A 13,061-nucleotide genomic window follows, 5' to 3' on the forward strand; every position below is an offset into this window, starting at 1 on the left:
CTTTCATTTTCTCTGTAATGGAAGTTGTGCCTTCAGAAACTACAAATATCCCTGAAACAACCCTATGTGGAATCTGTTGATGTCAGACACGTATTTCCCTCAGAAACCCTATCACAATGAAAGAGAAATAGCTTTTCATAAAGGAAACTAAAAGAACTTGAAAAGTAATACAAAACACAATAAAAGAATTTATTTCAAGCAGAGCTCTTCTGAAGTATCTATCCTTTTGGAGACGTGTCACAGTTTGCTAAAGGGTTTGTATTAAAAATAAAAATAAAATAAATAAATAAAAAAAACCCACTTTAAAAACACAGCAGGTTTCTTTAGGGATTCTATCAGGCTTCATTTCTAACTGATTCTCCAGAAGTGTGTATCCAAAAAGATAAAATTCTGCTACACCAAACACTGATGCCAGATGAGATCCTCCACTCCTGAAGAGGATTCTCTGGGGAGAATTCCTTGGTTCCATCTCTAGAAAAATCAATCTCTGCCCTTCCCACACCCCACCTGGACCACGGCTGAGGGAGCTGGGTGTGAAGTGTGTCTGGATTTCAGTAAGATGCATTTTTAGGAGCCTGCTAATGCTGCACACGCTTGCTTGGACACACCAACCCCATTTTCAATTGGCTTGGTAAAACTGGCCCCTTTCCACTGCCCTGTTCTCCCCACTCGATAATCCCTCCTATTTCCAAAGTTCCTTTTCCTTCCTGAACCTTTATCTCAGCAGCAGGCTGAAGCACCAGGCTCTGCTAACAAGGAGAAAGTCCCTGGTGAATCCTTGTCTGGATTAATCTTTATTTTCAGACCACTTCCTCTGCAAGATATACTAATTAATTGCTTTCCACATTTACTTGCCAAACTCTATTCCGTAACGAGCGAACCTCCACCGTGACTTCTCTCCCTTCCTCCATTCTCTCCCTTCCTCTCTGACATCCTTTCCAGCCTGGCAGAATTTCTGCCACCCCTCAGGGCAGCTGGAATTTGAAACTCATTCCATCCCTGACCTGTCCCTCTAGTGATAAAAGACAATTCTAGCCTTGCCTTCATCTTCTCAGCACCTCAGCAGCCACCCCCAAAAAGCCTTTCTGTACTGAACACCAGCCTCAGTGGAATTCCACTTTGCTCAAACTTCTCCTCTAATTCCACTTTCTTGTCCAAAAACTTGTTTCAGTATTAGAAAAGGTCAGAAATAGAAAAGGTTATAATAGCCATTTGCCACCACTACTTAGATTACTTTATTATTCCAGCTCAGAATATGAATTGGGGAAAATTATCCGAAATGGCACTTGAGTAATTTCATTATTATACCAGAGATGTTTTCTCTCAGCTTTAGGTAAGAGATTTTTCTTTCAACTAGATTATTCAGGCTTTGTCTGAGCCCTCATTTTTTCTGTAATAATCTTCAGCAGACAAATCAAACGAGGAATTTCCCAAATTGTCCTTCCTGGGGCACACAATTCCATTATTTTTGTTGCAGTTGTGGGTGGCTATTGTACATTTCACCCTTGGGTTCCTTACCTGGGTACATTCCTGCACAGAGCAGGATTGCAGCTCCTTGGGAGGGCTGCAGTCAAGCACACCCCTGCTGTCCATTGAAATCAGATTTCAATCCAGTGCTGTGCAATAATCAAGAGAGACATCTGCTGGCAACAGCACCAGAGAGCCAGCAGCACCAAAGCACCACACATTTACCTGGGGGGTTAAACACCCAGCCTTGAAAATGAGCCATTCAGGGTTAATTAGAGATACCCAATCTGCTGAACCCACACATGAAACCCTCTCCCAGGAGCATCCTGTCTCACTTGTGGTGTATCTCCTCTGGTTTCCTTGGATGTGGTTTGCTGCTTTACTCCACAAGTGTGGTCAGTGGGATGGATGCAGCTTAATACAAAGGTGGTTTTTTTTTTACTAAAAGGATCACACATCTGGTTCAGAGCTGGAATATGTGCAAAGTATTTGATAAATAAGAGTCCTACAATTTTAACAGATGAATGAGAGGATCCATCCATTAACCAGCTAGTACACAGCAACTCAAATTGTGAACTTTGATTGTACCTAACAGCTTTGATAACTAACACCATCCACAGCAATGGCACTGGCAGCAGTGATGTGAACACTGGAACAGCTCCAGGGGGATGAGAATCCAGCCAACCTTCCAGTGCTGGAGCAATTTCCCTAAAATCGGGAGACAAAGCTTATTTTTAGCCAATTTTCATGTGAGCTGAAGAGGAAAAAGCCTTCTTAGCCAGTGCTTTAAAGTGACACTTAGCCACAGCCTGCTTTGGTTTGGCTTGTGGATTAATATTTGTGTTTTGAACTTCATCGAGAGCCAAGGAGGAAAATGTGCCACAGGTGTCCAGCAAGACATTTCAAACCAACAATGAGGCACAAAATAACCCACTGCCAGGGCAAGGCTTTGATTCTAGCCACTTCTTAAACTGCCTAGCCTTCTTTTCCTGATTATCCAGCATTATTCTGATATATCAAGCATAATCCAGATTATCCAGCCCTGCTCAGGGAGGAGCCCATTGTTCCTGCAAGGTGGGAGATGGCAGATCTTAGGAAAATTCTTGTGACCAGACTTTCCATTTTCTTTTTGGAATATACCAGATTCAGGCCCACAGCACCTGATTTTTGGAAAGCAGCACTCTGGAGGGGTAGGACACCTATTCACAAGGCCTTCCTTGTGTCCTCCCTGCTCTTATTTCTCCCTCTAGGTCCTTCTCACAATCACTTCTTCTAACATCTTTGTGAGTGTGGGGCAATATTCACTGGATTTTCCCTCCCTCTACTCCTGAATGTGCCTAAATGAGACAACCCCTTCACATTTTTGCTATAATTTACTACTGAAAGTAAGAAAACAGCAGAGGTGGCTCAGGATTTTGAAAGCTCATCTTTCACTGGACCCAGCCACTGAATTGTTGCCCAAATGAGTCAATTGCAGGGATAGGAAAACAATCTTACAAGAGGCAGCAGAAAAACTTTAACACACCTGCCTAAACAGTAAAAAGCCCTAGAAATACTAATGCTTCAGGGAAAATGTACTTTGAGCAAAGTTAAGCTAATAAGGGAGGAAATTAAACAATCCATCAACAGACACCAGTTGCAATTCCTGTTTATGAACCACACATCTTGTTTGGACACTTGAATAAAGCAACCTTAATAGCTTCAAATGCTCCTTTTCTCATCATTTCTCTTCATCAATGCACGACAGTAAGAGTGAGCAAAGGCTCTGGAATACTGGAATGGCATTTCTGCTCTGAATCAGCCACGCTGTGTGATGAAAATGACTCTTAATGAAAACCCTTGTACCATTACAGCACAATTTCAGCTGAAATCATTGTGTTTTTATGTTTGGCATGAGGCAGTCACAGCTATTGTTAGTTGATGTAAGTAGCAAAGATTGCACTTGCTGGTGGGATTTCACATTCCTTGAGACTCACCAGTGAGTCAGAGACCACTCTCACTCCTCTGATCCTGCAATTAGAAACCATCTACATCTCCAAACTGCAGAACTTCTAATCCTGAGGATAACCAGGATAAACTCTTACAGAAACTACTGCAAAGTGTGGGGAAAAAAACTCACTTTATGTGAAAAAAAAAACCATTATACAGTGCTGACCCTTAAAGATGTGGTAAGATTTTAGCACAATGCTTAGTCCCAAATTACAGTATAAACTACTAAAGAACAAATCTTACAGACCCATGAAAAGGCTTTTTTGTCCATGAACAATTAACATTTGAATTCATTTATGAGCATGTGCAAATTCACAGTGAAATCCATATTTTAGATGCATAAAGCCTCCCAAGTAAATTTGGAGACCTACAGATCACACCATCATCTGGAAATGCACAAATCTGTGATAGTGTCAATTCCCAACCCACAAAGAAAAATGTTTGGCTGACATGTAGATTCTCTCCCAAAACCTCTCAATTCAAAAGAGGAAAACACAAAAAATGCCATCCATTTGAATACTGCTAAGTAAATTTTATTATTGTCAGTGCTAGCAGGGTTTATTGAGGCAAGATTAAATGGGAATTTCAGAAGGAGTGTGCCATAATAATAGTCAGGAGCAAGATGTGAGTTTGCCTTCAGGACTGTCCATGAGTTCTATTATTTCAAAGCTGGCATGGATTGGGATCTCTTTCATTTTTTATGTGGTGAACTGTGCCTTTTTTTGAGCAACCTCACCTGCTGTGCTGACTCATTTCAGCAGTGCTGAACGCAGATCTCTTGTGTAAAGCTCGCTGGAATTCAGCTTTCTCATTTCACAGGAGGTCTCATTACTTCCTCTAAATTGCCAAGTACACAACTAAAACAATGTAGTCTCCCAAAACGAGGCAGACAATGAAAAATTACATTTCAGAAATGAGGTCATCCTGCAGATGTATTTGGAGAGAACCAGCAGGGTTTGATTCATTTTAAAGGAAAAGCACCCATCATTAACTCAGAGGCAAACACAGCTAATCCAAGTATTTACCTGCTCACTTAATACACACTTAATTACTCTGCTCTATCAAAATAATCTCATTTCTTCTCCATCACCCTAGGCATATTCATGCAGAAAATAAAATGCATAAACCCAAGGAACTTCAAGAGTAATTTTTAGAGGGCATGCAGATGAGTTTTTAATTCTGCTTTTATTCCATTTATGCACCCTGCTCCCCTTTGTCTGGTGGAAATGCAACATCTAAACCACTCCTGAGGCCACCAGGTTCCCACTCCCAATGAACAGGACAGAATGGCAAAGAGGGGAAAAACCTCAAAACAAAAATTTTCCCCAGTTACCAGACTCAAATGCCTTTCAGCAACTCCTGTCCTCCAGAAAACTTCTTGTTTCTTCCCTCCTGCTGTGTTCCTCAAGCAAGGCAGGCATTCTGAACTCAGAAATCATCAGAGAGAGGCAGAGTCACGGCTCCTCTGCCAAAATCTCCAATTTTTGTGACTCAACACAACCATAAGCACTGTAAGACTAAAACAACACTACTGAGAAATAGTTTGATTTCTACCTTCTAGCCAAAACAGCTCATCTCCTTCAGATCCTGAACACAGCACAGGCTTACCTGAGGAGAAAATTAAAAATTCATTTCTTACACAGCTGGTGGGGTTTTTTTGCATTTCTGTTAATCAGCCCAAATTTCTATTTCAGGCACGAAGTCTCTGGTTACTTTTGTATTTCAACTGAAAATTCATCTCTTAAAAAAAAAAAAACTTTTTAATTAGCACTCCTTTCAAATGGTATAATTGTTAATTAGTTGCTCTCTGTTAAATTTGCTGGCAAAGCGCTCTGGGAGTTTATAAATAGCCCACTTGGTGTTTGGTTTGTGTTTCTGGGATGTGACAGACACACCTCAGGGAAGGGAGTGGCATCCTTCTGGAATCCCATCCCAGAGAAACCCTGCAGGTGAGAAACTGAAACCAGGACAAACTTGGGAAAAACAATTAGATAGCAAACGAAATTTATCTTGGCAATTAATAATAAATAATGAATTTATTAATTTTAAATAAATAATAATATAAGAAAAGTATTAGTGAAATATAATAATAATATTAGAAGAAGAAGGAGAAGGAGAAGGAAAAGAGGGAGAAGAAGGAGAAGGAGGAGAAGGAGGAGACGGAGAAGGAGAAGGAGAAGGAGAAGGAGAAGGAGAAGGAGAAGGAGAAGGAAAAGGAAAAGAAGGAGAAGGAGAAGGAGAAGGAGAAGGAAAAGAAGGAGAAGGAGAAGGAGCAGCAAGGGACAAATTAGAAGCAGGACAATCATTGACACAGAGTGAGGCTCTTCTGCTTCTCATCAAGAAACAACATCTCAAATGTCACAAATGTGAGAGATTTCTGCACAAGGAGCAGAAATGAACAAGGGGAGCAGGAGGGTCACAGCTCACTGCCTGCAAACACAGGACAGCAGCTCCTGGAGAGATTTTTAGAAGCTTTTCCTTCCTGGAGAGGAGAAAAGAGAAAATTTTGCTGGAGAATCTGAATGACAGGCAAAAAAAGTCTGGGAATTTGGGAGCTGAAAGTGGGAAGTTGGTAAAAAATACATTACTGGGCCAACCAGGAACACCAATATAATTAAATCAACTAAAAAGGGTGGGGAAAAGAACAACTAAACTAAAAAAACTAAACTAAAAAGAAGAGATGGCAGAATATCCATGCTGCAACACTGACAAAATTCTCAGCTGAGTGCAACAATGTGATTTATTAGTATCCATATTAAATTACACTTTAGAAGTGAAATCCAACTTTTTGCTCTAACCCTTCATGATATATCAGGAATTAAAATCTGGGGTGTTTTAACTGACATTTGAATTTATTGTAGAAGGGGAAGCTGCAGCTTTCATGGCTTTTACAGATATTTGGAGCAATCTGTGTGAAAACATGAATTCACACCCACATGCAACGCTTGTGAGGATCAGTATTTATTGTCATTAACACATCAGTATCATATAATATCACATCATATCAGTAGTTATTGCCATTAACACTGCAGCCTAATTACTACTGCCAATAATATGAGAATATTTTAGCTGCCCTCAGAAGCTTCATCATTTCAATTCACTATCCTTAAAAAAAGCCTTTCAAAGGGTTGTTATGTTTGTGTTTAGAGAAGAGGTGGAGGGAATAATGCCACTACATTTTTTTGCTGGCTGGATAAGTAAAAGATTTGCTTCTCCAAAACAAACACTGTCATAAGTTCATCAAGCATCAGCCCCTGAGCACAGAGATGCGCTAAATGTGACAAACTGTGACAACAAGTGTGTGTTTGCCTCCCTCTGCCGGCTCATATCTGTGCAGCTGCTGGCCCCAGTGCTGGCCAAAAAACACACACAGCCGGCTTTTGTCTCAAAATTCTGTATCTCTTTGTATCACCTACGGTCAGCCCGTCTGCAGGCAGAACCCAGGATTAAATGTTCCCAGTTTTGGTAACAAATTTTCCACGCCAAAGGCGAAGGCGGGTGTGTGACCCGTGTGCAACGCTATAAAATAAGCCAAATACATCTTTGCTAAAACCAGAGTTTGTGTTTGTTTTAAATACATTTGTTGCACTTACAAAATCCTCAACGTGTACTGTAATTTTAATTCTGCAGGCACCCTGCACGTCCCACAACATGCATTAACTCTAACTCACAGCACACTCCCTTAATGCTGTGCATTAAAATAAAATACCGAGTGACTCCTGCCACTATTTTTCTGTCCCCAGCACTTTTCAGGGCGCTGGCTGTCACTCTGGTGCCAGATAGCATCTGGAGATCTGACAACTTTCAAAACATTCACATCAGCATTGGCTCAGTGCTGCACTTAAAAGTACACAGAAGTTCTGCTTCTAGAAAATCTTGTTTTACTCAAGGGAAGGCTTGAAAAATGGACTTTATTCCATTTAGGGGCTTTAAAGACTGCTCAAGGCTGCATTAGTAGTGCAGTGGGATTTTTCAGTTTTAAGCGAATTTAATGATTCTGGCTAACCTCCACAGCCCCTGCAGTCATCAATTCTTTATCAGCAGTACTGGTACAGCACCTCTCTCTCTGGGGCTGTCCAGAATACCTCAAATCAGCTCGAATCCATCCCAAAAGCCTTCCTGCCAGAATCCTCTGAGGATCTTCTTGGCCTTCTCTGAGCTCCACAGAAGCAATCAGCAATGCCCTCACTAGACCCGGAGGACTGGTGTCATATTTAATGGGAAGAAGGCTAAAGAAATGGTCACCAAGCAGTATTAATGACAGGTCTCATCCTCAAATAGAAACAAACAGAATGGAAAGTTCTGGGGAGCAGGGGAACACCAATGGGAAAGCCTCACAACCTCATAATCCCGAGCCAGATATGCAGAGCATCAGTTATCCGTGAGCACCACCTGAAGAGGAATTCTTCCCTCATTTCATCACCGACATCCTTCCACCATCAGTATCCGGCTTATTTCACACACAGCCTTGAAGACAAACCTCTAAGAGTTAAGGTTTTTAGGACAGCGCCTTCCTCGCTACTTTTAACCAAATGCCACTCCCAGAGTTTATCTCAGCCTCTCAAACAGCGCGTTCCCAGCCCAGGAATGAGAGCGCTGGGTGAAACACCTGAACTTCCCAGGGAAACTGCCGGGAGCGGGGAAAGGAACGGGGCAGCCTCCGGCCGGAGAGGAGAGTGCAGAGCCGGGCCCTCGGGGACAGCCTCGGGGACAGCCTTGGGGACAGCCTTGGGGACAGCCTTGGGGACAGCCTCGGGGACAGCCTTGGGGACAGCCTTGGGGACAAATGAGAGGCTGTCCCGGGACACCTCGGGGACATCCTCGGGGATGTCTCGGGATACCTCGAGGACAGCCTTGGGGTGTCCCGGGGAGCCTCGGGGACAACCTCGGGGACAGCCTTGGGGACAAATGAGAGGCTGTCCCGGGGAGCCTCGGGGACAACTGCGGGGGTGTCCTGGGGAGCCTCGGGGACAACCTCGGGGACAGCCACGGGTTTCAATTGAGAGGATGTCCCGGGGAGCCTCGGGGACAACCTCAGGGATGTCTCGGGACACCTCGGGGACAGCTGCGGGGCTGTCCTGGGGAGACTCGGGGACAAACGCGGGGACAAATGAGAGGCTGTCCCGGGGACAACCGGGGGGACAACGGCGGGGCTGTCCCGGGGAGCCTCGGGGCCAACCTCGGGGCCACCCTCGGGGCCACCCTCGGGGACAACCGCCGGTGTCCCCGGGCGCTGCGGGCTCCGCGGGGACAACGGCCGGGCTGCCCGTGCGCCATGACCGTGCAGCGCCCGTCCTGGCCGCCGCTCTACTTCCCGCACTTCCACGGCAGCGAGCCGGTGCCGCGGCCGCCCGGGGGAGCCTGGGCCCCTCTGGCCGCGCTGTGCTGGCCGTGGCAGCCGCTGCCGGCCGCGGCGGGGCCGCCCCGCTACGCCGCCCTGCCCGCGGCCGTGCTGCCCGAGCCGCCGCGGCCGTGCTGCCCGCCCGGAGCCCCGCGGAACGGCGAGCCGGGGCGGCGGCCCCCGGGGCCGGCCCAGCTGCAGCTGCAGGAGGAGATGTGCGAGCTGGGAATCCGCCTGAAGGAGCTGGAGCTGGCGGCGCTCGTCGGCGAGGGCTTCGACGGCAGGCAGTGTGCGTCCCTGCGGGGGAGCGGCGGGGACGCGGCCCCCGGAGCGCCCCGCACGGCCCGGAGCGGCCCGCAGCCACGGCGGGGATGGTTTGGGGTGTCCCCGGCCCGCAGAGCCCCGCAGGCAGCCCGGGGAGCCCGCGGGAGTCCCGGGACAGCCGGCCGGGCTCCCGGCTCGCGGGAGGTGCAAGAGCAGAGGGTGCGGGAGCTGTGGAAGCTGCAGAAGCCGCCCCGAGGCGGTGAAGTGACGGCCAAAATGCCCTCGCTGGGGTGCAAAGCGGATCGGGTACCGAGGAGCCACGGGAGCCCGCGGTGGGACATCAGCTGGGGTGTAAAATAAGGGCCACAGACGGCTGGAGGAATTAAAAAGATGCCAAAATCAAAACGCACCTTCCTCCCCCCCCCCCCCCAAAAAAAAACCCCCAAACAACCCACAGCAAAAGAAACCACCGAGCGAACAAAACCCCTCCAGTTCAATTACCAGTGGGCTTGGCGTTTGGATTTTGTGACCTGCCGAGGAAAATGCAGGGAATAAAAGAGTTGGGCAGGTGATGGTGGTACCATCACTGATCCAGCTGCAAGGGTTTGATGCTCATGGTTCCCTGCATGGCCACAGGCTGCCAGCCAGGAAACCTTCAGCAGTGCAAAGCTTACAAGAACACGGGGAAAATGCCCATCAGATTTATGCATTCCAAGGAATATCTCCAAAGAATTGGTAGTTTGCATATATATTTTTTCTTTCATTAAAGCAATACCCCTCTCTTTCCATTTTTAATTCTACTATTTTAAGAAACTAGTTTTCAGATATTTGCTAGCCAAGGCACTGTAAGGATTATTAGCTTGCTTAATACATTATTGGATTTACTTTAAAGTATTGTGAATGATTAATGACATCATTAATGGCAAATTATGTTTCATTCTTGTTTAGACAAAATTCTGAAGGCACTGGAAGAAAAGAAGATACAAAGCATGAAAGCAATGCAGAGCCTGAAGTAATGTCCACCAAAATACTGAGGATTATTTCAGCTGGGTATTTTGCCACTTAGCACTGTGGACTGTTCTAATGGGTCTTCAATATTTGTTTTCTACTCACTACATGCTGTTCCCCTGCCAAATTAAAAATTTAGCATATTATTGACTTCTTTTGTGTATTATTTGTCTGGTATTAGTTACTGATGATGTTACTGTGTATTTTAACCCTTTTTTTTTTTTTTTCTCCTGCAATTACTTGATGCAGGAAGGATATAATATTTCTTCACAAACACTAAGAAATTAACACTGTTTTTGTCAGGATTCCATATCTGTAGCTGGGAAACATCTACATGGCAATATAAAATACGATTTATTCTTGTTTTGTTGTAGTTCTAAGTAAATTAAGTGCAATTTTGAGTAAATAGATATGGCCAAAAGTCCTAAGCCTCTAAAGAAGCTTAAAAAAAAATTCTTTCAAAATAGCATTAAAATCTTTGTTATAATCACAATGTACCACAAAATTACAGTTGTGGCTTGAGATGTTTTTTAACAGGGCAGTCACATGCCATTGACTGCCAACTGACATTTTACTATTATTTCAGGAATAATATATTAATACTATTTATTAATTAGATTCATAATGTGTTTAATCATATCTAATAATATTTCAGGGCGTAGGCTAAAGCCTGTGGCAGTTTTTGTAGCAACATCCTCCTTTCACCAGTAAAAATGGACAGAGGCAGGGATGGCAGATTGAAGATCCGGGCAGAATTTAGAATTCAAAAGTAATGCCACACATTAATAACACCACAAAGTAATAAATAGGCTCATAAAAACAAAAATTAAAATTACTTTTTTCTATTTCATATCCCGAGCAGTAGGTGGCAGCATGAAATAATAAATTTACTGACCCTAAAGCTGCAATATTTTGCCCAAGAGCTTTATTTTTAAGAGTAATATTTTTATCTCTGGTTTTTTGAACTGTGTTCAAATTGCTCGGCTGAGAAACGTTTTAACACAATACAATATCAAGATTTTATTTCCTCTTAGTGCTTATTGCAGCATTTATCCTTACACTGCCTCAGTCTTTCCAGCCAGATTTTGATCTACTGTACACAGAGTTTATATTTATATTTTATTACATATAAAAATATAATTTTATATTTCTATTTATATTCATTGTATTATAAATTTATCATATTATAAATTTATTATATGCTATATGATATATGATATATGATATATATTATATATTATACATTTATTATATTATTATATTTTTTTATTATATTATTATATTATTATATGTATATTATATATGATATTTCTATTATTCTATTATATATAATGTTATATTATATTATATATTAATTATATTATATTATATTATATTATATTATATTATATTATATTATATTATATTATATTATATATTATGTATTGTATATTATATATTATATGTTATATATTATGTATTATTATATATTATATATTATATATTATATATTATATATTATATACTATATACTATATATTATATATTATATATTATATATTATATATTATATATTATATATTATATATTATATATTATATATTATATATTTTATTATATATTTTATTATATATTAAATATATTCTATATTATATATAATATGTTATATGTTATATGTTATCTATTCTATATTATACATTATATATTATATATTATATACTGTATATTTATATTTACATATTATAATATGTTATGAATATTATATTATATATTTTAATTATTAAAAAATTAAAACTCTCATTTGTCAATCATCAAACTATAGCTATCACATTTTAATGTGATTACAAATGAACAGCAGAACACTTTGGAAATCTGGGCTGCAGTGTTTCACTGCTCCCTCTGCAGAAAGAGGATAAAAAGTTTCTCAAAGCCTTAAGCAAAAATGGTTAATTGTTGTGAAAATGTGAATGGCTAAATTGAAATTGTTGGTTACTATGAAAATGAGAATTGTGTTAGTGCTCAAACTAAATACCAGAAAACAAATTTGGATTGGACAAAATACACAGAGGCCTTTAAAGGCTTTGTGGAGAAATAAGAGCTTTAAAATCTAGTTAGGTAACAGATGAAATAGCTTCATTTTCCCAATCTCTAGATCAATTTCGTTCCTAAACCACCCTAAATTTTCCAAGGTTATTGCAAGGGCCTACAAAATTTCCATTACATGGAATTTCTGCTTCCTAACATTTACTTCTCAGCTTTTACCAAGCCTTTCACTTCATACCCAGCCCTCACCAGCCATTATTCACAAGGGTTTTCGTGGCTTAAACAGCTAATTTTCATGGCACACAGTTGAAATATTTTCCATCTGTTTTTCTGTTTTTCATATGGCCTTTATGCTGGAACAACACTTGGCATTTAATTACTGGCTGATAACAAGGAATAACTTTATTATTAATTATGAATTAATATGTAATCTCAGGTAAAGTCGCCTAGGGGTCTCCTGAAAAAAATCACCTGGATCATGGCATTTAACAGAATTTTACCTTTGGCCAGTGCCACCAATCTTACCAATTTTACCTTTGGCCAGCAATCCTCCAGCAGGATGCTTTGGGCAAAAAAAACCTTCCTTTAGAAAAAAAACAGGCTATTGATACATAATGGCACATATGCTGATTTTCATTGGCCCCTAAACATTTCATTTACCTTTATTTTCTGCTCTGTTTCCCCCTGACCTTGTTAAATCCAGTAATTTGCTCTCATCTGAGGGTTTATGGTTTCATCTCCAAGCTGCTCTGTTTGTCTTTTTTTTTTTTTGCAAGAATTAAGCCATGTACTAGACAATATAGAACATCATTCTTACTGTGTTTTCTTCACAAGGAATGTGTCATTCATTTTTTTAATTGTTTCTGTTCTCTTAGATTGCTCAAGAGAAGCTAAACCTGACATTTAGATGCTGGCACAGTTCAGATCTCTTTCACCTCGCTGCTGCCTTGTGACTCAACAAATCTATCCC

General features: G+C 41.7%; 1 protein-coding gene across 1 annotated transcript; it reads left to right on the top strand.

Annotated features, from left to right (window-relative positions):
* The first annotated feature begins 5,303 nt into the window (after positions 1-5,303).
* Positions 5,304-10,219, top strand: C6H11orf91 (chromosome 6 C11orf91 homolog). The gene is made up of 3 exons (XM_086893797.1): positions 5,304-5,405; positions 5,556-9,086; positions 10,010-10,219. Exons 2-3 carry the CDS (start codon positions 8,567-8,569, stop codon positions 10,075-10,077), a joined length of 588 nt encoding a protein of 195 aa, XP_086749923.1. The 5' UTR covers positions 5,304-5,405; positions 5,556-8,566; the 3' UTR covers positions 10,078-10,219.
* Positions 10,220-13,061: the final 2,842 nt, after the last annotated feature.

The sequence above is a fragment of the Cyanistes caeruleus genome, chromosome 6, assembly GCF_971803275.1.
Source record: "Cyanistes caeruleus chromosome 6, bCyaCae1.hap1.1, whole genome shotgun sequence".
NCBI lineage: Eukaryota > Metazoa > Chordata > Aves > Passeriformes > Paridae > Cyanistes > Cyanistes caeruleus.